The 26316-nt window shown below is 40.3% G+C and overlaps 1 protein-coding gene across 11 annotated transcripts in view; it reads right to left on the bottom strand.

Annotated features, from left to right (window-relative positions):
• The window catches only part of LOC144035817 (RNA-binding protein Musashi homolog 2), a 283481-nt gene that overhangs the window by 184656 nt on the left and 72509 nt on the right, over positions 1-26316 (bottom strand). For all 11 annotated transcript variants that reach the window (XM_077545792.1, XM_077545794.1, XM_077545793.1 and 8 more), the window contains one exon: positions 12683-12775. In XM_077545792.1, coding sequence (XP_077401918.1) covers positions 12683-12775 — 93 coding nt within the window. The remainder of the gene's footprint in view (positions 1-12682; positions 12776-26316) is intronic.

The following is a 26316-nucleotide window of genomic DNA, read 5'->3' as shown; positions in this document are numbered from 1 at the left end:
CATACCGTCATCATTTTAGGCAATACAAATTTAGATTTCCTTTTATATTGATATTTGTACACTTCTGCGTGCTACTTTAATGGCATATTAAAGTGCAATTTAACAGGTCCAGAGGCTTTCACATGGGCTAGCATAACACTTACACGCATCATCTATTGTAATATGGTGATATCTACTGTGTATTTTGTTGTTAACCTTTTCCTAATACACAGTGTATTGAAAACTGTATGTATTAGGCATGAAATAGTTAACTGTTCAAACAATGACAAAATTATAAACAGTTAGTACAGTATTGCCATTGGTCAAATGCTAATGATTACAAATCAACTGTTTAGTGTCTCTGAGAGTGCAAGGACACTGACTATGTTTACATGCAGGCAATAACCCTTTTGTAAGGTCATGTAAACGCTCAATAACCGGAATATGCTCTTATTTGGGTTTTTAAAAACTCGATCAAGACCCCTGGGTTACTCCTTTCATAATCGGAATTCTTGCTCATAACTCTTTGACTGCTAGACGTTTTCAGAAAAGGGATGCCGTGGGTGCCAGCCGATTTAAGCATTTTTGACTGATCTTTCAAGGTCCACAGAAAATTATGTGTTTGGACTATGGAAACACACATACTACCAAATGAAAGATTGGACTCTCATCTTTCATCAGAAAAAAAAGTTTGTTTCTATCTTATTCCGTTTTTCAGTAATCAACAATAGAAAATGGTTTCACCTCTGTTTTGAAAAAAAAACGTATTTTAACGTCTTTGGCACTCCTCCATATGATTTTACTAAACGTTATATAACGTTTTTGGCAGTCAAAGAGATATAAACGGATTCGGAATACCTCGATCAATTGGGGTATTCTTTTCCGCTCTTCTTCGTCTTCTTTTCTTCTTCGCTTATTTGACTCGCAAGGAATCTTGGTCTATGTAGTCACAACTTGTAGACAACACAATGCATACTGTATACGCTTATTCAAAAAGGCTACAAAGCCTGTTGAATACAAAACGTGCACAGGATATTCCCATATTTTAAAACTGCATGTAAGCCATTTGACCATCTTTAGCGCCATATTAGTCAGACAACCTTTCTCAGAACTGAAAATAATCCAGATACATTTTTTTAGATACATCTCAGATATATGAGAGATAAAGTGAGATTTGCTAAAATAATCTGGCAATGTAATTATTCCACTTGTTTTCAATTCATTTTATGGCACTAAGTCAGGATTTGGTGGTTGTGCTGGTTCATTGAGGTCTCGCAATGGTAACGGTTGTACTGGCACATACGTTAACACAACGCTGTTGTTCTCCAGCTTCCTCACTAAATCTTAAAAGCACGGTGATATAAGGATGACGTAAACATCTGATAAATTGTGTGTTATAAAGAAAAATAAAAGGGCAGACTACAATGCAAAGTTTTCAGAAAAACAGTGAGCCTCTGCAATATCATCTCTTTATATGTACTGTATTTTGTTTGGCCTACCTTCTATTTCTCCCAACTAAATATGTCAGGACGCAATGAGCCCGTCACTACCAATGTTAGTCTCCACTGTTACAGCAAATAAAATCTAACAAGCAGTTACCAACAACTGGATTTATTATAGCCGATTTATTTAAGACCTTAATAGTTTTGCCAGACCTGAGGCGATGTAGACACGCACTCATGCACACCGCTGTCGGCTGTGCAGTGATTCAGATAAGTGAAACTTTTGAGACATCATTAGCCCTTCACATCAAACTCAAGCACATGGCGCGCATTTCCATGCCAGAGCATTTAAGCGGTGATTGCAGGAAAGTGAAGGCATGCGTAGGAGGCACTCCGAGTCAGAGCGGGCGCTGTAGCCGCCTATGGATCCGGTCGCAACACAGCTGTAGGTGGCTAAAGATAGTCAACGGGCCACTGATTGTTCAATGCCTAAATTCTTGATCACTTAATGCAAAGTAGTAAACTTTAGACTTGGTACACATTATTGAGGGTAATATTCAATTTGATTGCTACTCATTGTTGAGCATTCTACGCACAAAAAAGAAAGTTATTTTCATAGATGGCTGCATTTATTTATTTATTTTTTCAGGAGAGCTCAGTATTGTTCATTCGATTTGACATCATCATTGCTCTCCTTTTTTTAAAAAAAAAAATAAATTAATTAAAAAAATTAATAAATGTTTTTTTTTTTTAAATATATATACATATATACACATATATATATATATATATATATATATTTTTTTTTTGTATGTGGGTGAGTATGTGTATGTGCGTGTGTGTGTGCATGTGTGCGTGCGTGTGTGTATATAGATGGCTGCATTTTGCAAGATCCACTCCCTGCTGGTGCCAGATCTTGCAAACTTTTGTTGTTGTTGTTGTTGGCAAAAAAATTAAATTAGATAAAAAGACTGCCTTTTCCGTTCGGCCACATTACAATTTTTTTGCTAGCTGTATATCTTTAAAACAGCTGCAGCTATTATTTGTGGTCACTCTGGGATAAATCTATCCACAAGAATAAAACAAATATTACAGCAAATATCCCATCTTGCAACAGCACAGGTGTATGTGAGTACAGCACTGCAGTTTCTATGGAGAGAAAAAAAACAGTTTCCTCCAGGTGCTGCTGAGTCATGGTCTAAATAGAGAGAGGAGTGGGGTCTAACATTTAGATCTCTCAGTTCAGATATGTGTGATTTTGATGAGAAGGGTTATTCAAGGTAAGAAGCTGATTCACTTTGTCCCTGAAAGCCAAGCTGATAAGATTTTTTGAAACCTGACACCACTGTGTTGTTTCTCATTTGGCTGTGACATACAGAGACAAAAGTTGCGTCACTCACACACGGCTATCGTTCGCCTTGGATCTCAACTGAAATATGCATATCCAAGCAACTCATAACGACTCCCATTTGAGCCACGAATACGGATTGTCCTTTTCTGCCTGTTATTTACTCAGAGATAGGTATTAATTGGCAGTTTTAGTGATGGCTGATAAACAAACGTTAGGGCAGGAAAAGTGTTCAACTATAATCAATGCAATTCAATAACACAATCGAGTCTACAAATCGGAGAAAGACGAATGAAGTTCCCACTAAAGTGTGTCTTTAGCTCAATAGTCTCTTGGCTCCCTATCAATTCATATTCTGCCAAGCTCTCGACCTTTAAATTCTGCATCCCATGCCAACCTCGAGAACACACATGCAGCATACATCACTAGATGTCTCGCACCCATCAGCAAAATAACCCTATTTGAGTTCCAACCCAACTGTTCTCCCACGCGGTGTTGCCAAGGTGGAGGTGGACGTGCGGATATGGACGCCTCCGCAATAATCTGATGTTAAGACTGCTGCAAATGACTCATGACACTTCCTCTGATGACGTTTTTCAACTGCTCCCCTGTTGAATGGCATTTGTGGCGCCTTGTAAGCATCCGTCTACCACCCCCAATAATAAACCCCCAATCCACGTATTAACACCGCCGTTTCTAGTCACAATGGCGCCTCAGCCTCCCGCCGTCGCCTGATTGACCCCTTTGAGCAGGTGCTGGATCTGATACAATCACAGTCAATCTTCTTTAAACATTTCATTCTTTAAGCAGCAGGCTAAAAATTTTGTCATTCAATCACCTGATCAGTCACCGATAACACAATCAAGCCAATCCGGGCTTATCCGAAGGGAGCCAATTCAGGAAAGACAGCTGGGAGATGAGACCAGAGACCTACAGAAAGGTGTCAATCTTCTCAGATCTAAAGCTATTTGTAAGTCTCCTGTAGAGTAGGGTGACCATATTTCGATTTCCAAATAGAGGACAGTCGACCCGACCTCGAGATACTTAAATTAAATTCAGATTCAAATATTTATTGATTATCTTATCAATTCTTTTTTTTTTTAACTCTTTGACTGCCAAAAACGTTATATAACGTTTAGTAAAATCATATGGAGGAGTGCCAAAGACGTTAAAAGACGTTTTTTTTTTCAAAACAAAGGTGAAACTAACCATTTTCTATTGTTGATTACTGAAAAACGGAATAAGGTAGAAACAAACTTTTTTTTCTGATGAAAGATGAGAGTCCAATCTTTCATTTGGTAGTATGTGTGTTTCCATAGTCCAAAGACATAATTTTCTGTGGATCTTGAAAGATCAGTCAAAAATGCTTAAATCGGCTGGCACCCACGGCATCCCTTTTCTGAAAACGTCTGGCAGTCAAAGAGTTAAAGGAGAATAAACAGGTAGATTAGCATCCACTTTTTTAAGTCTAAATTGTATCTTTACACAAAAATACATGTTTTAAAGTAGCATGACCTTACGAACCCAACAGTGAGGTCTAGAGAAGTCCAAATTCTTTGGTTAGGGTGCCATGGGGTCCCCAGGAAAAAAAAATTAAAAAATTGGGGGGGGGGGGGGAAATAAACATACAATTAAAAAAAAAAACTCCTCCTTCAAGCAAGCGGTAGACTAGAGTGTCACTCCCGTGAACTGAGAGTTGCTTTTCCGCCAAAGTGCACATATTTGCACATTTTGCAACCTTGAATGAACTCTGATGGAAAAAAACAACACTTGGGCATTATCACCGCACTCGGTGTGAATTGCAGTCCGTACGGATGTTGTACGGACACTGCTCGGATCCGTACCACAGTCAAGTGTGAATCTGCTGTTACCAACAAGAACCGGTTTTTCAATTCCCATCCCTGTCAGCGATAGCCAAAAATCTATCTTGAATTAAAGGTCCTGAACCTCAAGGTAAAAATACATTAACCAATCGTAAAGGCAGCAATGGACATCCAACACACACAAGGATGAAGAACGATGTGGATACAGCAGCTCAATTCTTCAGCGCCCATTTAAAAAGCTGTTGGAAATGTTGCTGGGCCAATGGGCAAATAAAGGTCAAGGGGGGTATAAAATGGTTTGTCTAACTGGCCCTTTTCCCTCATGTGTCCCTGCAGCAGCACTAGCATACCCGCATTCATAGCCAATTCATTTATATTGCTCTGCCCTTCTCTCGGCAAGTCTCAGTCACTAACTACAAGTGACTGCAATGAGATTGAAGCCTCTGGCTAAATCGGGACGGAGAGGCACAAGCTCCATCATGGCTGCTCTGATCACTCCTTATAATCACTGGAACCAGACAATATCCCCCAACTGATTAGGTCAGTTGCGGCAGCGAGAAAAACAATCACAGGACGTCAGCCGGTGATGGACACCAAAATGCGGGGAGTGCTAGTGGTCACTGCGAGCTACCATGTAAATGGCATGCAAATGTGCACCTGCGCCAGCCGAGGAAGTGGGATGAAGGACTGTGGCCTTTTGATTAGCTTCCTTTCCCTCTTTTAAAGTGCATTTTTTCCTGCATTAATCATCGGTGTTTTTCTGCTTCAGCGCTTGAACATGTCAGAGGCTCTCCTCATCATACATTATAAGTCTACATTCAATGACTGCTTTGTCAATCAGACGGATGGAGGAAAATTGATTATTGCAACCTCAAGTATAGTAAAAGTGCCAACCGAGCCATGGACTACTTTCCATTAGGTTCGCTTGCTTAGGTTTTCTTTGCTGGCATGTGCCACCCCTTGACAAAGTTTAAAATGAGAAATATTTTGTGTCATTTCTGCCTAATCCTTGTGACTAAGAAATGAATGGATTTATGTTATAAATATATGATGATACTGACAACAATGGAGTTTTTGTAAAATAATTGGGATATGAAATTTTCATAACATTTCACCATTTTTGGTACTCATACTTCTGATAACACAATTTTCCAACACTATGATCCACAAAGGCACTATTTTAGTCTAAACTTAGAGTACACACTCTAAAAACTATTGGGTCAAAAGTAACCCAATTATGAATCAAAAATGGACTGATTCACTTTATGGGCCAATATGATCAAAATTTCTGCGTTGTTTTATACAAAATGACCCATTTTTTTTTTACCCTAGTAAAGGATCTGACCACTATAAGACCCATTTCTTGACTCAAAGTTGTGTCGAATGGACCCAAGTTAGAGGATCGGTCCGTTTTTGACCCATAGTCGGGTTATTTTTCATGTTCAAGGAAATTATTAAAAATGATTTTGCACTAACATAGTGCATCCAGTTCTTACTTGACATGAACCGCAAATATTTCAAGATGCTAGTTAGTACGCTTGTCAGGTAGGCACAATGAATTCAGAGTCTTTGCAGATGGTCTCTCAGAGTTATTTTGGTGCCATTTACAAACTAAGACCACGCAAAATGTCAGCCGTGGTATTAGAGTGGCAAAGCCCCAGAACAAATGTCACACACTAACCAACGAATTTGTTTCTGATGCTTCTATAATTTTAAGTTTATTGTCACAATCGCTTCATTTTGAGCATGAGAGAAGAACCTATGCTCTGACTGTGATCTTTTTCCATCACGTCTCTGTAAATATACAGTATTTGCTGTGCTCTCCATCGCTCTTGCATTCGGGCTTGTGAATTGACATTTATTTAACTAATCACATCACTGTCATCTTCTAGGATTCAATGCACTGCTGTGCTTGTCTGACTCAGTGGTAACCTTTGTATCTACCTTTATCCCTCATAAGCCCAGTGGCAGTGAACTGGATAAGCTCCACCTCTTCCTCCACCCATTCAGTTACACCTCCAGGAGCTGGCTCTAGACCAGTGGAGCATGAGAACCAGGATGGCGGGGACATAAAGAAGCCATTGTGGGAGCCGAGTGACATGGAAGCAAGTAGCTCTGATGGAAATAAGAGTCTGCTTGAGGGCTGCGGTGCAAAGCCCAGCCAAGTGACTGAAGTGGAGGCGGACTGATTCTGAGAACAGGACTCGTTTCTGTTTGGCGAAACGAGACCAGTGTGGGATGCACTCAAAGCCGATCAAAATAAACCAATGAGGACCAAAGCATTAGTCACCCCATCTAATTATGCCTTTAGCACTGTGGCGAGTTCTCTTGATGCCAGGGCAGGGCTCAGCTGGTACGTCACATCCAAATTTGCAAGGTGTCTTCACACCAAATTCCAACTCTAATCAAGTGCTTGCTCTCAGTGGAATCTTTTTGCGAAGGGTGGGGCGGGAGTGGGGGGGGTGTCAAAATGTGTTTGAGTATTGCAAAATAAAATCACATGTTTAAAATTGCTGGTAACTACATCTTTGCATGTTCTAGGTCAGGGTTTACCAATCATCCAGGTCCGGATTCCTGCAGGTTTTAGATCTTTCCGCCAACCAACACACCTGATACTTAAGATCAGGATCGTTATCAGGCATGCTGATGAGATGAATCAGGTATGCTAGTGGGCAGAAACATCTAAAACCCTCGAGGACTGGAATTGGTGAACCCTGTTCTAGGTTAACACGAATTGGTCGACTTGCTTGGTTAAAAAAAAATAAAAAATCCAAATGTATGGGGGGAAAAAACTTCAACTTTCACCATGGGAAACTTCACTTTTTAAAGTGCAAAGCAACCCAATTTGGATTAAAAAAAAATTAAGCGACCCACTAAATTGGGTCAATTTGACCCAACTTCCTGGGTAAAACAACCCATAGCAGTTTTAATTTTATTATTTTTTTTTTTTACATTTCGCACCACTTGGTTGAAATTCAGTACATATTTTGAGAAGTAAATGGTAGTAGATGATCGAGTGTAAAAATAAGATTGATCTTTAAATGGTAGCATTCTATTCTCTTGCAAAATATAAGTCTGCACAGAAGCAAATAACAGCCCAAGCACAGTAATGATTAATTTCACTTTATTGCGAGGCAGAAGCGGGATCGGCCTCTGGCTAAGAGCGCTTGAATATAAAGAAACGATAAGATTTCCTCAACTGGCTCGCACGGCTAATGTGCAGTGCGATGCCCTGAGAAGCAAAATAGGTGGCAGGATGTGGTAACTATTAGCCAGGTAATGAGATCCATCTGAGATGCATTATAATCAGTCAAACACAAGCACGCTTCCACTTAAATGCAATCACTTCCAATACACGCCTTCAGCGTCTAATGAAGGCAACAAATAAGCGGCAAGGTTGTGAAATTGTGCCAAGCGCAGGCTTGTGTTGCGTCTTAAAGGTGACGGCTGGGGAGAATGATGCCCCGAGACTGATGCAGAGAAGAGATGTCAACCTCCCCCCACCCCCGGACAGAGTGGAGAGGGACTAAGGTGGCGGGGAGGGGAGGGGAGGTGCGGAGGTTACCGACAGAACCTGTGACCCAGTTGTGGCCACACAAGCTGTTTGCCCTCCACAGCTTCCCAACCCCCGACACCTCTGCAGACCACATCCTGGTAATTGGCTTATGGTGCCACACGCACACACACACACACACACATATCTCTTGCTACGTCAGAGTGAAAGGAAAGGAATGTTTTCTGTGAAGACTCACTATTACTTGTATGTGTGTGTGCGTTTGTGAGTGACACTTGGACAAGCTAATGAGTTCCGATACAACAGCTGCATCAAAAATTCTAACTTTACTATCACAACATAGTTTGGGGTTTTGATTTACACTGTCTGGGCAGTTTTACATTTACAACACTTTTGGTTATAGCGCTCAGAATACGACTAGTCTAGTGCCACACCACACAAGAAGTAAACATTGTTAGATCATAATATTGATAAATTACACCCCCCAGACTGATAGCATTTAACAGTACTATTATATTTTTAAAGACTCACCCCTTAAAAGGGCCATGCACGCACAAAATACGGTTTAAACAAGAATTAAAATTTAAACGATAATACAGTGGTACCTTGATTTATAAGATTGAGGATGCTATATTCTGCCAGAGCTCAAGTTTGAATGTAAACAAACAACAGCCATTAGTTTTCCCACTGGTTTGGAACAGACATATACAGAAGGAATGCATTTAGTCCTCTCTTGATTTATTTTACTTTATCAGCGGCTTTCATCCCTCTACATATCTCCTCTGGGACACATGACTTTGGTTATTATTTTATTTTATAAAACATTCTCAATGTTTTATAAAATAGGTACATTATTGTAAAAAAATAAAATAAAAAATAAAAAATAATAATAATGCAAAATTGCACTGCAAAAAATCCGCGAAACAGCGAGACTGCGAAAAGTGAACCGTGTTATAGCAAGGGAACACTATATACGATAATTAAAAATATGTATCATGGCTAAATGGCTGTAAGAGTTAAATGTTTTAGCATGCGAAAAGAAGAGGCAGTTGGAAAATAAAAGCTTTTGTAAACTGATTGCCCAATCACGGGCGAACACAAAAGCCTATATTATTTCCAGGATCAGAATCTGAGCTTAGCGTAAAAAAATAATTCACCGATTATGCGGAAGCACTCAGCGAAAGGTGGACGTCGTCAACGACGGGAACTGACGGGAGGTGTAATAGCCCGGCTCTGGCCATAATGGGCTAGCATAATGCAAAATCAACACTAAATGATAACAAAAGGGTGAAAAGTACAAATAAACACCAGTATCTTGATGTGTTTCTTTAAGCGGCGTGGCCTAGGGAGCGATGTCAGTTGCCTGCTAGCCATTTACCACTTAATTAGTTCGGAGTAAGCGTCTGATCCATGATCCTTGAGAGTGTTCTCCTTTTGCGTGTTTGGCAACTATAATCAAGGTACCAGTGCACCATCATTTTATCACACTATATGTATTACCAGACAGAAGATATCCATACAAAAAACACAAAACTCAAAATATGGTCATAGTACGAGTAATTCTTGAAGAAGAATAAACGGAATAACTTTGCTTTACAGGTATTGCCCCCAATATCTCCTGAGATGGTTAATTTGCCAAGCTCCCACAGACCTGCATGCACAGCCGCACATCTAATCACGCAAGCGTATAAATACACTTAATCGCTGGAACACTCACGCAAGGCGAGAGCTTTACGGCAGACACATGGAGGCATGCACAAGTAGGCTATAAAAGCACACCGAGAAAGCATGTACAAGATCTTGCTCAATCAGTCTGATTTGTTTGTTTCCTCCTAAGCATTTGAGGATTTCTCAAGGAGGCGGGGGGAAGAAAAACTTTGTATAATCAAGTCAATTATGTCATTCAATCAAGTCGAAAATCATTTTGAGCCCTTTCTCAGATCCATTGATTGCAAAGCCGCGCTGCATATTTGCTTGCCGGGTTCTATTGTGCAAATAAAGCATCCAGGCCGTGGTAGGGCCTTCCAAGCATCCTCAACAGAAGAGGAGCCAAACAAAGTCATTCACCTCGCTCGCTCGCTTCCAGCCAGGAAAACAACGCTTGGCTTTAGAGGAGGGGAGAGATGGTTGCATACTGGGTCTGAACCAAAAATAACTGTTTCCATTATTTCATAACAGCTCTTTTGTCTCCTTGAGGACACGGCGCATTATGTGCCCATGAAAAATCCATCCTCGCGGAAACTGTTTAAACTCAAGGTCAAGTGCTGATGTTACAGAGACTGTATCAGATGAAGGTGACCTTGACTGATGTGGAATATGACATGAGGGAAATGGATCTCCACTCAGTGTGAGGAAATTATCTGTGAAATGCTGCCACTGTATCAAAGCCTGTTTGTGTGCATGTGTGTGGCATGCATGTCCTTGTTATTTAAGGGCGTGAAAATATGCCTCACTCAGCTGGGGGTATTGGTCTGACAAACCACAAACTGCTAACAAAGACCACACGGCAAGAACTTCATCCTGTTATTTCATTTTCATTGCAACTTATAAGTGGAACCTCCAAAGGTGAAGCTTGTAAAATTTGGAGTTCAAACGAATATTGCACAATTTTGGACTCAAGCCGACTTAATGCATTAGTCAGCATATCGCGCGTTGTTCACGTCACTTCAAATCTCATTTCAGACAGTTTCAAAGGATTAACTCTGCGTTTATGTTCAGCTTTTCACTTTGGAATTAGGTGTCTTTTTGCGACATATTTTCCTGAAAGAAGGATAAAGGTAAGAAAGGAGAAGATAAGACAAGAAGAAGAATACCTTAAAGTAAGCGCATATTCTAAGTAGAAAAGATTTTGGTGGGGTCTAAGCACATTTGACCAGTTGCTCTGTTTCACTATCATCAGTTGACGGGCTTTTAAAGCATTATTCAGTACTTTAATTGGTTTTATTTTGCTGTTTACTTCCTTTTTTGTTGCCATTCACAACGGCTAGTATTGAACTAATCCTTGGCAAACAAAGGACATTGAGGTGGTTTACGTGATGTTACCCTTACCAACACTCCCAATTCGTTATTATTTATTTCTAACAATGATATTAGTTGGGATGTTCCAACGCCATGATACGATGTTATCACGATATGAACCTCACGATGTGCTAATTATTCCGATATTGTGGGTGGGCTCACAATACTGTATAATACTCACGATATTGTAAAAAAAAAAAAAAAGCTCATGACATTGAGAAAAGAAAAAGCGCAATAATGGAATTGGTGAACCCTGTTCTAGGTTAACACGAATTGGTCAACTTGCTTGGTTAAAAAAATAAATAAATCCAAATGTATGGGGGGCAAAAACTTCAACTTTCACCATGGGAAACTTCATTCTTTAAAGTGCAAAGCAACCCAATTTGGATTAAAAAAAAATTAAGCGACCCACTAAATTGGGTCAATTTGACCCAACTTCCTGGGTAAAACAACCCATAGCAGTTTTAAGTTTTTGTTTTTTTTTACATTTTGCACCACTTGGTTGAAATTGAGTACATATTTTGAGAAGTAAATGGTAGTAGATGATCGAGTGTAAAAATAAGATTGATCTTTAAGTGGTAGCATTCTATTCTCTTGCAAAATATAAGTCTGCAATAATGTGTTGTTGTATATAACAGTAGTGACAAAGAGCTAAATCGATGCCAGTAGGTTCGTCATCCGCCATCTTGAATTATATTAAAGTTAGATAAATTATATCATTATTATTAAATTATAATGAACGAGCACACAGTTTGTGTTCCTATTGTCTCAGTAGCGCAAAGTATCATGGTTTTAAAATGGTAACATGACAACGACAATGTAAGTGACAATTTTAATATGATGGCAGGTGGCAGCAGCGCAAAAGAGATCAACCAGGGCCATGTCGAGTAAAAGCTCATAATAATCAAACTTAGCTATATTCTACTGCTAATTGCTATAAAACGGAAACAGATAGAAATATAGAGACTCTAATCTTTCTTTTGGTAGGTTCTATGTTTTTAAAGCAATAGAACACAATATTCTGTGGGCCTTGCAAAATCAGTCAAAATCCAGTAAAACAGCCAGGGGTGAAGGGGATTGCTTCAGTGAAAATGGCTGGGAGTGAATGAGTTTTTCTGAGCAAATTTAAGGAAAATTGCTATAATGGGATACATAGGTCTTTCTTTAAAATGATCTGTCATTGTTTTTTGGGGACATTTTATGTAATTTATGTATGTAAAATTACTACTGGTATTGGTACTTGGTATTCTACTGCTACTAGAACTCAGGAGTTAAGTACTTGTATCGGTCTGAAAAAAACTGGTACCGAACATCTCCAATTGTGATCAACTTTGAAGGTTCCACTTAGCTATGAATTAGTGACTCTCTTTTCATTCATTTTTGTCATATTGTTGATCACACAAAAGCTTTTCAACCAGAATTTCCAGTTGCCTTGTCACAATAAATGTAAAAAAAAAAAATAATAATTGTTTCCAGCTTTCAGTTTCATAAAATCAACAGGATGTCGTCAGTGCAGACACAATTGACACTCTTACAAACAACAACAAAAAAGCCTCACCTTCCCAAACTGTTCAAAATACTGCCTCACATCTTCCACTACTGTATTGGCTGAAAGGCCACCCACGAATATTTTCTTCGTTCTTGTGACCATCTGAAAAGAAAAACAAAGGACTGATTAGTAGAATAAAACTTTCAATGCATTGCACAACACCTTTAATGGGCGGACACACGCATTATTGAATACATGCACACAATAAAAGTCCCAAAACACCATTTGAAATTCTGTATTCATAGCAAGCAAGGTCACAAAGGCTGAACGTTTTGACAGGGGAGGAAAAAAAAGAGGAATAAACAGTTCTGTGAGTCTCTCAGCCAGACAACATTGACATCTCATCCTCAAAAAGTTTGGCCCAATTTAAGCAACTTCAGCATTCATTTACTAGCAACAAAACAAATTAATGAGTGCTGATGGAATCAGGGTGCATTAAGGCCTCATTTAATTCCAAGCAGTGACAATATGAAGGATTATTACCCACAGCATTAAAATGGCAGCCCCCCCCCAAAAAAAAGTTGGTACTAAATTTGGAGGTGGAGAAAAGGTCAGGGAACTACAGCAAAACTGTTACACAACTATTATCATCATTAAAAATGCCAAGTTCATATTAAACAGGACACAAACCTCAGATTCCCACAGACAGATCTTCACATATTTCGATGCAAAGATAATCCAATAAGATCGCCAGAAACCGCCCAAAAAATGAACAATGTAAACCTGATAACAATACTCTGGGATAACAGAGCTGGAGAGTTGACGGTTGAGAAAAACTATTTTGATCAAAATGCTGACCGAACATTTTCAATGCATGAAACGGTGATGAAAAGAAGCGAGATTCATTTCTAAGACGTATCTTGTCAAGGGCTATCCAGGTGCAGTCTCACAGGCACAAAATTGGGCGGCATATGAACACGCGCTCCTATACTTCAGTCCTCTCTTGTTACATGTGTTTATTTTTCTACCTTTCATACTTTTTACAGTAGGCCATTGAATTGTTATGGTCTTGTATTATGTTGTCCCTTATGATGATGCAGTTGCTATGTGAGGTTTTAGTAGTCAGTCTTATTTGGTCTAGTCATTTTATTTTGTAATTGCCATACAGTTGCTATGTCGCTTATGATGATGTTTGATGACTTAAGCCACTCACAGTTTATGTGAATGTCCCTTATGATTTAAAAAATATTATTATTATTATTATTATTATTTGTTGGGTTCATTCAACCTACAACATTTAATACATTTATTACATTTAAAGAGACATGGAAGGAAGACAAGAGATATAGGCTCACAAGGAGAAATGAAGAGAGATGTGCTGATCACAGCCTCCTGCCCATTTCTGACACACACTGTCGTTTCTCCTCCTTTTATTTGGGCTGACCTACCACATGGACATTACTGCTCTGAGGTGTTTGGGGGGGGGGGGGTTAACGCAAAGCACCATTGCGACAATCGTTTACACAGGCAACAATGCACTAAAAGCTTCTCAACCATAAATATGTTCCGGCCATTTGTCTTGTGATGAGGGCACATTTCCTGTCTTGTGACTGCAATCGACTTCAACTCACACAGTTCAAACAGAGGTCACAATGTTGAATAAATTCACATGGTTGAATAAATGTTTTACAATTAATAAAAGACTAAATATGGGATAATTAAGATTCATTAATCTAACATTATTATTATTATTATTACGGAAATGCCACAGGTGTAAGCTCTGAAATGTTTTTGGAATTATGTTTCTATCTGCTTCAGGAGCTGAGATATCAATTATTTTTAGTATTGTTGAATTTCCAGGAAAACTTCAGGTTTTCGGCAGGTGACTCAAAAGTCACCCTTTTAGTGGCATGTTTTGCCAGGCGCTTAAGGCCTTAATGGGTTAAAAAAATACAGCTAAAGTTGAAAATAGAGCATGACCATAAGGAAATGACTTCCTTACTTCAAACTTAACATCGGTATAAGTTTGGTGTCACTCAAGTTTCTGAAGGGGATAGTCATAGCAAAGCTAACCGCTATTATGTTTTTCCCCTCCACTGTAATACATCAACATGCCAAACGATGAACTGGCCGGTCGTTGGTTATACACAAGAATAGACTCGGCAGCTGCATCATCCTCCTCTCCCCTCCTCCTTGCCAACATCATCCCTCAGACCTTGGGGGTTATCAGCCTTGGATGCCACCGCCGGCAACCCCAGGCCAGACAGCTGCTGATAAGCCGGCTGTGCGAGTATTTATCATCATCACTCAGTTTAATCTTTGCAAATCAAGGTAAAATAAAGAAAAAGATAAATAAACAGGCCGGCGCTCATGTTTCAGCTCTTTGTCCCATTTCCCTTCCAGGTCGCCCATTCCCTGGTCATCTTTCCATCTTGTTCCATCAAACCCGTTCCAGCCTGTCAAGTTTTCAGCCTTGTCTCTCTCCCGAGAAGCTGATGGCATTGCTGACTCCCGGTATAACACAATTACTTGTCCTGTTTTTTTTGGTTCCCATGGTGACTGAAGACATTATGGCTCATGACTCTATACTATAAAACTAAATGGGGAGGCTACTTTTTGTTGAGATGTTACATTTGTTGCAAAAACAAGTCCTAGTAATTGTTTTGGATGTTTGCTATAAATATATCATCTGCTTTTTAATCTCATTAATGAGTGCAGTAGCACTAACTTTATTAAGGGAAATAAGTATTTGTCAAAGTCATTGCAGAGTAAAAACCGTATTCAATTAAAAATAACACAAGGGAATGAATAAAACACCTGTAGCAATTGAACAAGATTTAGATATGGACAGATCGTCAACCCGATTTTTTTTTTTCTTAACCCAATTTTTCAAACATTCAGCTATTTTTGCACCTCCCAAAGAGACCCTAAAGAGATGTGTGTGTTTCCATTTTGTAAGCGTATGTAACAGTGTGTGGCCTGTACAGATTCAAAAAAAAAAATAAAAAAATTATCTGCCAATGCCAAACATCTTATTTTGCTGTTGTCATTGACTCTTGTTTTTTGCCGCTGGTAACCTGCCTATGTGGAGGAACATTATGTTCAGCAATGAGTCCAGATTCTGCCTGCAGCAGTTGGCTCATACGGTCAAAGTGTGAAGAGGATGCGGAGAACATCAGGCTGATTGCAGTACAGATAAAGACTTCTTTTGGTGGAATCTCAATGCAGAGAGGTATCGAGAAGAGATTGTGTGATCAGTGGCAATCCCATAACTCCACAGTCTGGAACAGAAGTCTATCCCCCAAGTTGACACGGTCCCTACAGGGCAAGGTTTGTAAGAGACTACTATCAGAAGATGCCAGCAGTCCTGACCACAACCCCATTGAACACTTGTAGGATCAACTCAGGCTCAGTTCGTGCCAGAGGGACCAACACAACCACATTGGCTGACTTGCAACAAATTCTGTTTGAAGAATGGGATGCCATTCCACACCGGTGTGTGACCAGGCTGGTGAGCAGCATGGGGAGGAGGTGCCAGACTGTTGTGGCTGTCTATGGTTCTTGCGGGGGGGGGGGGGGCAACTGTGGTTGCCAAATTGTTATGCTCGCCGCCTGCCACTGTGGGAGTCCTGTTCAAATCCCAGCCATCGACCTGCTAAGGAATGTGGGCAATGGACCATACACCCATAACATCACTCGGACCCATGGCTATGGTTTCTCTGAGCAGGACACTGATACCCTGAATTGTTCCCCTGGCTGCTCCCAGAGACCCGTTGCTCCATTGCGTGAATGACAAATAATCCAAAAATATAAAAAGGATTCAAAATATTTGCCATACAAATATTATCAAGAGAGAACTGTATGCATACATGCATTACAATTGACAGCACGGACAAGTCTTGACTAGTCAGACAAGTGGAAACAGCAATTGGCCCCGTGACTGTGAGCGACTTAAAGATTGCCGATGTGAAATCATTGGACATGACAAGCTCCAGCCTCCTTTCAGTATTACGTTTGCCACGTCGAACGCAAGCGTTAAACATTCAAGACCCGTCCCTGATGAGCTGCTGGCTGAAGCAATTCGATCCTCAGTGTTTATGAAGTGAATTAGTTCATAGCCTTTGAATGGCTGTTAGGTAGTCAAGGTGAACACAGGTGAGCAGGTTATTGAGCAAGCTTTCCATCAAAATTTTAGCGACTTGGTATATACACCAAAAGTAAAGTCTGGCCTTGGAATTCTACACAAACCACTTAACGGTTGTGTCATAAAGCCATGTTTGTGCCAAGTGGGTATTGTGTTTTGATTGAAAATGGTCACAACTATCCTAATTGAGCTCACCCATTTTTTTAATGCCCCTTTGCTGGGGTACTGTCGCATTATTACGCTTGAGTACACTTGTGAAATTAGACACGGTAGTGTCTATTGATTGGTTCACAAGAAAAAAAAAAAGGTCTTTTTCGTCTTCTGTCTTAGAATGGAATTAACGGAATAACAAGAAAACAAAAAGCACCATTAAAGAAGATACTGTGGGTAGTGACTGAATTGAGTCATAGATGCTGTCAAACCCATGTTTGAAGCTATGACAGGTATTACTATCCAGTCTACGCACCCTGCTGTGTAAATGCAACCCTAATCAGGGTTAAGAAATCGGAACCAAATTGTGGGGCGAACTGAACTGCCATCTCTTTAGTAAGGCTTAAGTGAAGCTGTGAACCATTACCTGAAAGATGAAAAAGACATGCAGGCAGTTGTCCTTCGACAGTTCCGAATGAAAACTGTAAGTACATTGCCAGCACTGGTGTACATTGCCTTTTGTCCTACTTAAACTGAGTGTAAATAATGCACAGCATTTTACATCCTTAGAATATTGCGCTGCCTGTTTGACTGTGTTTAATAACAGCGGGGTAGAACTTCTGTGGGTGCCGAGGAAGATGAAAAAGATAAGCCCGCAGCTGATATTGCAACATGCTATAATATTACTATTTGTAGAAATCCGGTACCTCTACCTGTGGCAGCAAACAAAATTCAAAGAGTCTCCATGATGCACCAACAAAAAGCTATTAGTGTTTCGAACATGGAGAACAGAAACCGCAAAGGGAAGCTGTGAATGTTATTAACTCCGCAAGAAGGATGAGACGAGATGATTATAGTGTGAAACAAAATAAAATGTAAGACAGAAGGCTGCAGAGAAGGGGGAAAAAAACATGTGACATATTTCTGCAAATGTTGAGCGTTTTACACTCGAGCACCAGCAGTATGTTGTCTTTTAAACTCCATTCAGGGCCACATGCTTGACTGGCAGATGGTGATAAAGACATTTAGCAGTTTTCCTGGCAAAGGTGTAAGCTGACACCATTTATGGTGAGAAGAGAGAAGACTCAACATACAGTATTTATATTTGTATTTGTAGCTTTCCGATCAAGCTCCTACCTTTCATTATGAGTCTGTCAATTATTTCCTTAGAAGTGCTTCTCAATTAGTTTTGTTCAAATAAAAATAACTGAATTAAGACAATATGGATGCACTTTTTTCCCCTCCTTAATAATGCCAAACGTATCATATTTAACACAAGACATTTTGGGCCCTCCATTTCATGAGTATAATATTCTTTCCCCATTAAAACCCTGATGTATATGATCTGACACATGCATTGCACGGATAATCCATTAGAGGGCAGTATCACCCAACTGATGGATTTTCCAGCGATCTTGCAAGATCGCCCCAATTGAAAAAGGAGAGACACCTATACTTATTAATAGTGGGAAATGTTATTTCTGATTTTTGGAAACACTAATATGTTTTTCTGTTTATTATCATACAGTTGTAAATGTACGGATATAAAGTATTGTGACCGGATGTATCAAATATGACACAAATCAAAAGCCATTTGTGGGAGTTGATCCCCCCCCCCCCCCCCAAAAAAAAAGGAACGATAAATACTCTATTTACAAAGATTCAGAATTTTTTCTCATATATTTCATGGTTCAGGCTTTATAGGGTTAATACATTGGGAGGTATAGGTTCGGGACTCGGTATCAGCAGATCCTCAAAATCAGGTGAATTGGACTCAGGTGCAAAAAAAAAATATGATTGGGCTATCCTTATATTGTAGTAAAAAATATTACAACATCTTAGTAATCAGTTAAATACAGGTAGCGGTAACCTTTGGGCAATCAGCAATCATTTCTCCTATTTAACGGTCAATGCACTTAATATAGTCTAATGCATTCTGTCTAAGCTTTTGTTAGTGGTGATCCACAAAGTCAAATCAATCTGTTTGTAGCTTTACAAGGCAGATTTGTCAGATTCAATCCTTGCATTCCTACCAATTGGTCTATTTAATTACCTAACCGCTACCTCAAGATTGAGTACGATAGCTTTTGTCAACAATTGCAATTTGCCTTTAAAACTCTGCAAATGAAAGTCTTGTTCCTACAACGGTTAGTAGTTTATTTCATCTACTGCTCTGGTTTACTGCGGCTGGCATTTCGTCTGCTGGTTGAAGCCTGTTAGTAATTCTAACATCAAACTGTATGACTTGTTATGGCAAGTATGATCAAGCATAAAAATAAAAAATACCTATATCAGCAAGAATATTGTGGGTAGTAAAATCAATCAGTTAAAAGATCTTCATGTTCCTTATTAACTCGCTATTATGTGTTGTTCCCAACCACCCAGTGCTCTCATGAACCTGCGTTGTTGAGGTCACACATCAAGCTATGATTACAAGGTGTAAGCCTTTATCACGGCCCTCACCTCTTCCACATACAGGGTCATAAACAGTTGTAAACACGGAGCCCCAGACAGGCTGGGGATTTCCATGTCGTTTCTCATCTCTAAAAATAATGGGACAGATAGCAAAAAAAAAGCCATCACACTTTGTTGTAGGAGCCACAATTGTTACGGTTCTAGTGCGGGGATATAATTACTGGCATTCAGATCCCGTCTGTCGCCTTGCTCATAAGCAACCACAAAGCACCGGAGAGCATCTGTCAATGCAATGCAGCATGATCAAAGCCGGAGACGTTGTGCAGGCGCTCGCACGCGTGCAGGCAAAAACATGGCCAGGTAAACACTGCCATTGCTCATTTGCATCACTAGAACAGGCCCACCAAGAGAAAACACAGCCAATAAATGACAAACACCAGCACAATCATGTCTGCTTTGGAGGCCTGTGTGCACGGGAGAGAAAACAGAAGGGAAGCGCGCACGGTAGGAGAGCGGGATTAGCACATCAGCGAGAGGAAAAGAGGAAGCTGAGTGATTAGGAGCAATGGCGTCTTTGTGGAGCAACAATTTAAAGACGAGGGTCGCTGCCTCGTCCGCTTCCGCCCCTCTACCTATCCCTTTAAAAAGTGGTCCAATCTCAGCTCTGGTGTGCATAAATAGATCTGTAATTGCTTATTACAATACAATTAGAGCAAAGGGGATGAGGGAAGGAAAGATGCTTAGTGCAAATGTGGAGTGACAGGCCCGAGCAACCAGACAGGATTACAGTAGCCATTTGCACACGGGCAGAATATGAGAGCGATAAGAGCGAGAGACAATGACAGAAAGGGAGAGTGAGCGAGAGAGAGAGTGAGCGAGAGTGAGCGAGAGTGCGAGAGAGAGAACAAGCATGGGGGAGGGGAGAGGCTGTCAAGCACAGGGCAGAAGCTAATGACAACTCTGGCTTCAACTAGCACAGACATCTTTGAAGCGCCGCTCTGATCAGAGCTGTGATTGCCAGTGCTGCAGGGCCACCACTCCTATATTAACCTACACTAGAAGCGACTCGGGAAAGAGTCACGGGCCCGTTCCTGCCCGTAGCCGCCACCTGTGGACTAACCCTGCGGGACGGCCAAGACATGAGTCACATGTAAGGACGCTGTCTGCATATGGCCTCGCTATAACACCGACAAGCCAAGCTGAACATGGGGGCCAGTTAGACGTGATTAGCTGCATTTTCCTCCTCAGCCCACTACTGTTATGAAGATTGATAGAAGCAGCTTAGAGCTGATTATATGGCCCTGGAGATGCATGGGCCCATACCCAAACTGCACATTCACGCTGCATTCACAATGAGCGCAGCATGCCGTCGCTCGGCACAGGCCGGGCATTAAGCAAACGTTACAGCGATACGTGGCAAATGTGAAACGGACGATGCCAGGAGTGCTCTTAAGCGCTTTTCACAAACATGAATATTATGCTAATTAGATGCAAGCTACTGGCCAGTTCGGGGACGTTTGAGCGAGCATGCTATGGCCATTTAATGACGTTTAAAACATATATTGTGAACATGCAGGGATATTTGAAATTCACTGCAGGGTTATGAGACACAAGAACGGATTCGTGATATTGAGAAGATCGATTTAACATAGTGGATAGTGAAATTAAGCTCATTTGGACTCAGGCCTGACCTGCTAGAAATAGCCAAATAAATGTGTTAGCAGCATGAACATTCATCTGAGTCTGTTTTATTGAATGGAACCTATCAAATTTATGATTTGATTCAGGCTGAATCGTATTACCTCAACCTAGGAGGGCATATTTTTATGGCTGTTTGTTCGCAGGATTATGCAAAATCCAATTAACTGATTTATACTAAACTTTTTGTGGGGTGGGACACGGGCCAAATAAAAACCCAATATATTGTGGTGTTGATGGTGAGAATGGTGCAGATTACACTGGGGAACAATTTAGGAGGAAAAAAAATCTGTAGACTTAGATTTGTATGCTGAGTATTTTTTAAGATCATCTTTTTTTCTCCACAGTTTACCCTCCACAAAATTATTATTAGCTGTAGTAAGACTGTAGTAAGAAGAGTTGATTATACAATTGGAGTCGTCTACGTGCAACTTATTTGTGCGGTCACAATTGAGAGCAGTGCGGTGAGAGGTGTCTGCAGCTCCCAACAGGTCAGTACTAGCAATATTTACTAACAGAAAGTTAGCATAGAAGCTAGGGAATAGTCATGTTTCATATTCAATTGTATGACAGTATTTTTTTTTAACAACCTCATCTGTCAAGGAAAGCATTTTTCATGTTGGGGCTCTGTAGTTCAAAAACTTGGCATGATAGAGAAAACCTGAGATCACTTTTGGATTCCACATCCAATAATTACCGGTAGTCAACATAAAATGTGCTCCCCAGTGTTATTTTAATAGTTTTCGCTTTAGAAAATGATGATGATATGACATGAATTTTAAGGACAAAATTCAGCCAAAGTAATTGTTTCTCAAGGTGCGTGGTTTTGTTTGCATCTAAATACTCTGCTGAATCTGGCAGATTGTGTTTTATTGATTGCATTATTGATCAATTTTTTCCATTTGAATACAATTCATATATTTTTATCTCTTCCCCTGAAGCACTTGTTGAACCGTATTGGCATGTGTATGAGCCACTTTGTGCTGATAGCATTCACACAAACTAAATGCATGTAACCTTTGGGTCACATAAACCCTGTGCATTAGTGCCTCTAAGGTCAAAAGGTCACATCATGAAGTCAGAAACCAAAAGTGACATCGAAACTAGAGCACAATACAAACCGTAGGGAGATTCCTACAACAGCAGTCAGCAGATCGCATACCTCACCCAAGGTCAACTACTCCTCATACACGCTTTTTCTCGCTAATTAGGATATGCCAGGTGAAACTGTCCCAGCTGCGTTTTTATCAAATAAAAAAACAAATGTAACTGAGTCCTACTTGGCACACACTCCAAACCCAAATATATCATAATATTTGAAAAGTTGTTTTTGAGTAACACTGACTATGTGTACATGCTGTCAATATTCAGGTTAAGGTAAAAATTCCGGTTTCTGAAATATTCGGGATAACTGTGCATTTCCCGTGGGTTTGCACGCCAGACGTACAGACCTATATACATGCACGAATATGTGCATGTATATATACACACACACTGTGGCATTTTTGCTGTAGAAACAGAAAACACTATAGCGAAAATCAATGTATTCAAGCTTGGCTCACCTAGCGAGTGGCAACGTAAAATGGCCGCCGCACATACTTTCTGTAATCAAAAGACCAAGATTCCTTGCGGCTAGAGCAGGCACAAAACACAAACTAATGTTCCTCTCAAAGGACGTATTCCAATCATGTTTATATGAGCAAATATTTGGGTTAAAAAAAGGGGTTACCCTCTTATTCTGCCTTTCAAAACCCAAATATTGCCAATATTTGGGTTTTTGAAGGGGCTACTGACTGCATGTAAACGTAGTCACTGCTAATTAACTCTTTGACTGCCAGACGTTTTCAGAAAAGGGATGCCGTGGGTGCCAGCCGATTTTAAGCATTTTGACTGATCTTTCAAGGTCCATAGAAAATTATGTGTTTGGACTATGGAAACACACATACTGCCAAAAAAAGATTGGACTCTCATCTTCCATCAGAAAAAAAAAAGTTTGTTTCTACCTTATTCCGTTTTTGAGTAATCAATAATAGAAAATTGTTAGTTTCACCGGTTTTGAAAAAAAACGTCTTTTAACGTCTTTGGCACTCCTCCATAGGATTTTACTAAACGTTATTTAACGTTTTTGGCAGTCAAAGAGTTAACTACGACCAAATCATAACCGCATGAATAATAAAGATACGTTTTTATTATTTTGACTGGAGGTTGCAGAAGTGCACAGAGTGAAGGATATTTGTAATATTTTTCCCCTGTGTAGCTACGCAAGATAAAAAAAAATACAAAATAGCTCAATATGATAGATACACTGTTGTAGTTTAGGGGGTGGGTAAGCACAAGCAGAGCAACAGCATAGTGCAATTCAATTATTATTAGTTCTAAACAATATTTGACTACAGGGAGAAGCGAATATTAGAAAACGCAAATGTCACCGCAGTGGTGGCGCATTGGAAACATTTCGCAATTCTCTAAATCTCTCCTGCCTCAGCAACAGCATTTGAGTGGCAGCGTTTTCAATAAGATGACGCTCTCTTCCATGACGCCTGATATTGATAACAAAAGTTGATTTTCAACACAAGTCCTAGACTTGTGTACTGACAGTAAGCACTAGAGGGGAAAACAAATGGGATTTTAAGTTCCAATTACATTAATGGCTTTTTGACAGGCACTCCAACAATGCACCTTACATATAAACTCTCCCTCCCTCTGATAAACACACACACACACACACACTTTGTGAACACAATGCAACTAATGATCCTGGATCTTCCATCTTTGCAATTGTGGTTGTGTGAATGACATGACAACAAAAGGAGGAGAAGGAGATAAGCAGTCCGGAGATAAACAGGAGAAGGTAAGGTCACACAAAAGAATACCTTTTGTTTTCTTTTTCTTTTTTTATGCCTCCTTTACAGGTGCACTCTCTTAAACCAAGCCCAACTGGACAGACTGTCACTGCTAGACAGAGTGTATGACAGGCTGGAAATTGTTTTAATATTACCTCAGACGAAGCCTGATTGGCAGTTCAAAGTCATAATCTAGTCGTATTTTATTTCATTCCTGTATTTGTGATTTGCCAAAGGCAACAGGACAGCGAGCATGTAAACCTCCAGAGGTTAACACAAACTTTCCCTCAGAATGGAGAAGGCATCGTTTCGAAATGTAAAGGCAGTTAGTGCATATGAATAACAGTGTCTGGACCTTGTAAATCATTTACAAGTAAAACAAACTTGAGGCAAGTGTCAGGATGATGGAAGCACAATTTATTGTGCTACAAAGTTAATTATGTGGATCATTGTGTTCCAAAAATAAACGGTTAAGTGTGCATCATTATGCATGGCAGCCAAGGTCATCAATCATTGAGCATCCTGACAAACAGGATTTCAACTCCTTCTGCCGCATAGCGGGCTTTTACACACTCATTCAACAGTTCACCTCCGAGACAAGATTGTCAAAGTCTGCTGATATGCAGTCATAAAATGGCGTAATCTTTCAAAGAATAAGCTATTTTGACAAGAGAAGTTCCTTACTTGTGTGGCCAAGATGATAGGGAGTAATTGAAGCCCAAAAATAGGCAACACAACCATCCCTATTCAACCATTTAAACAAGTACCAACCAAGACATGATGCAAAAATGTAATTGTAAGAATATTCTTAATCTCTTCATCATTTAGTGGCATATATTCATTAGTGCAAATCCATAAGAACCACATGATGACAACCATTAGTCAATTTTAGCCTCATTTCCGCAAAGCGCTTCAGTACGGAACCATGTAACACAAGCCTGATCAGGGTTTACCTGATCTGTATCGCACCACTTTTGGTGTCTAAACACCTTTTAATCCACACTCTTCAGAGGACCAAAAAAATTGAATTCTAGACATAATTGGGCTTACACCATGCATTATTCCATTCTTTAATATTCTCATGTATTTGAATTGTAAAAGGTCGTGTGTGTACCAGTACTAATTTTCAGTGTCATCTCTCTGCTTTTACATCATTGTGTTCTGGCAGTGCTTTTGTGACAAAGGTTTTTTTTTTTTTTTTCATCTCAGACAATAGCTGGCTTTGACTTAATTGATGTAATTAATGCTCATCAAGTTGAGTGTTTGCTGAACAACTTTAAACCCAAGTCTCTTGGCTTCTCTCAGGAGGGGAACTGTGAGAGCATGAAGCCCTTGAATTTTTTTTTTTTTGTCATGCTTCACGGGAACCCAGAAATGAGTGGAATAATTCGCAGCTCTTCAGCACGCTCAGAATAACTCAGTAAGCAAAGCTCAACTTTGTCTCTCCCTGTGGCTGGATTCCACCGCTACCAGTCAACCCTAGCTTCGAACCATTGTCCAGTTACAAGGACGCCCCGCCACCACCGCCGCTGGTATCATAGAAAATCATTTAGTAGCAGGTGATGCATGGTAGCGCAAGCACAATCATCCTGACTGCATGTCATGTAAAAGTGCCTGTTTACACTGTGGCTGTCTGTGTGTGCCGATGCTTCAGTGCGTGTACTGTCCTTGACGTGCCGAGCTCAAGCTGTCAGCAGGTGATTGGAGCAAAGCAGAGGAGAGTAGTGCGCAAAATCTTGACTTTGAGGGGGTTGAAGATATTTTGTGCTCTCTTCTCGGGAATTAAATAAACTCCTTGTGGCTAGTGGAGGCCGCAGCTGTGGAGTGTACAGGCCCCCGAAAATGCCTCTCTCCAAAAACAATCTCCACCGTATCTCCAAATCTTCCATCTCTGCCCCCTGGGCAGTGGATGAGACCAACAAAATCCTCTCGCTCTCTATTTGTTGTGCAAGTTTCATTTCCTCCCAGGAAGGGGGATGGCTTTGAATATTCAGTCATTTTTAAAGCAGCATGTAAGACACTCCACACTTTTTCTTTGATGAGCTTTAGTGGTAATCCTTCAAGGATACACCGCCCAAATCTGAGATAGCCCGAGACTACATGATACATACTTTATTGGTTGAGGAGTAAAACGGCTGGGTTTCAAAAGGCTAGAACACATCAGGTATATCAAGACGCAATCAAGAATATGGAATCCTACACACTATCCACACGCACACCTATAGTAATAAGCAGCAGGGACACAATCTCAACGCCCAGCCTTGGCTCTAACCAGCTGCCCCACCTACAGTGTAATTCACTCTTCAGGTAAAGCCGGGTGGTAGGCTTGACCCCAGAACTCCGGCTGTCATTCACTCCTGAGTCCTGACCTTTTATGTCTATTCAGTCGTGAGCGCAACATAGCGCCTCACCTGCCTCATGCTGTCAGCTCAGCATTTTAAAGAGCAATAAGG

This window comes from Vanacampus margaritifer, chromosome 16, assembly GCF_051991255.1.
Source record: "Vanacampus margaritifer isolate UIUO_Vmar chromosome 16, RoL_Vmar_1.0, whole genome shotgun sequence".
In the NCBI taxonomy this organism is placed as follows: Eukaryota; Metazoa; Chordata; class Actinopteri; order Syngnathiformes; family Syngnathidae; genus Vanacampus; species Vanacampus margaritifer.
This window is presented reverse-complemented; position numbering and strand designations above follow the sequence as displayed.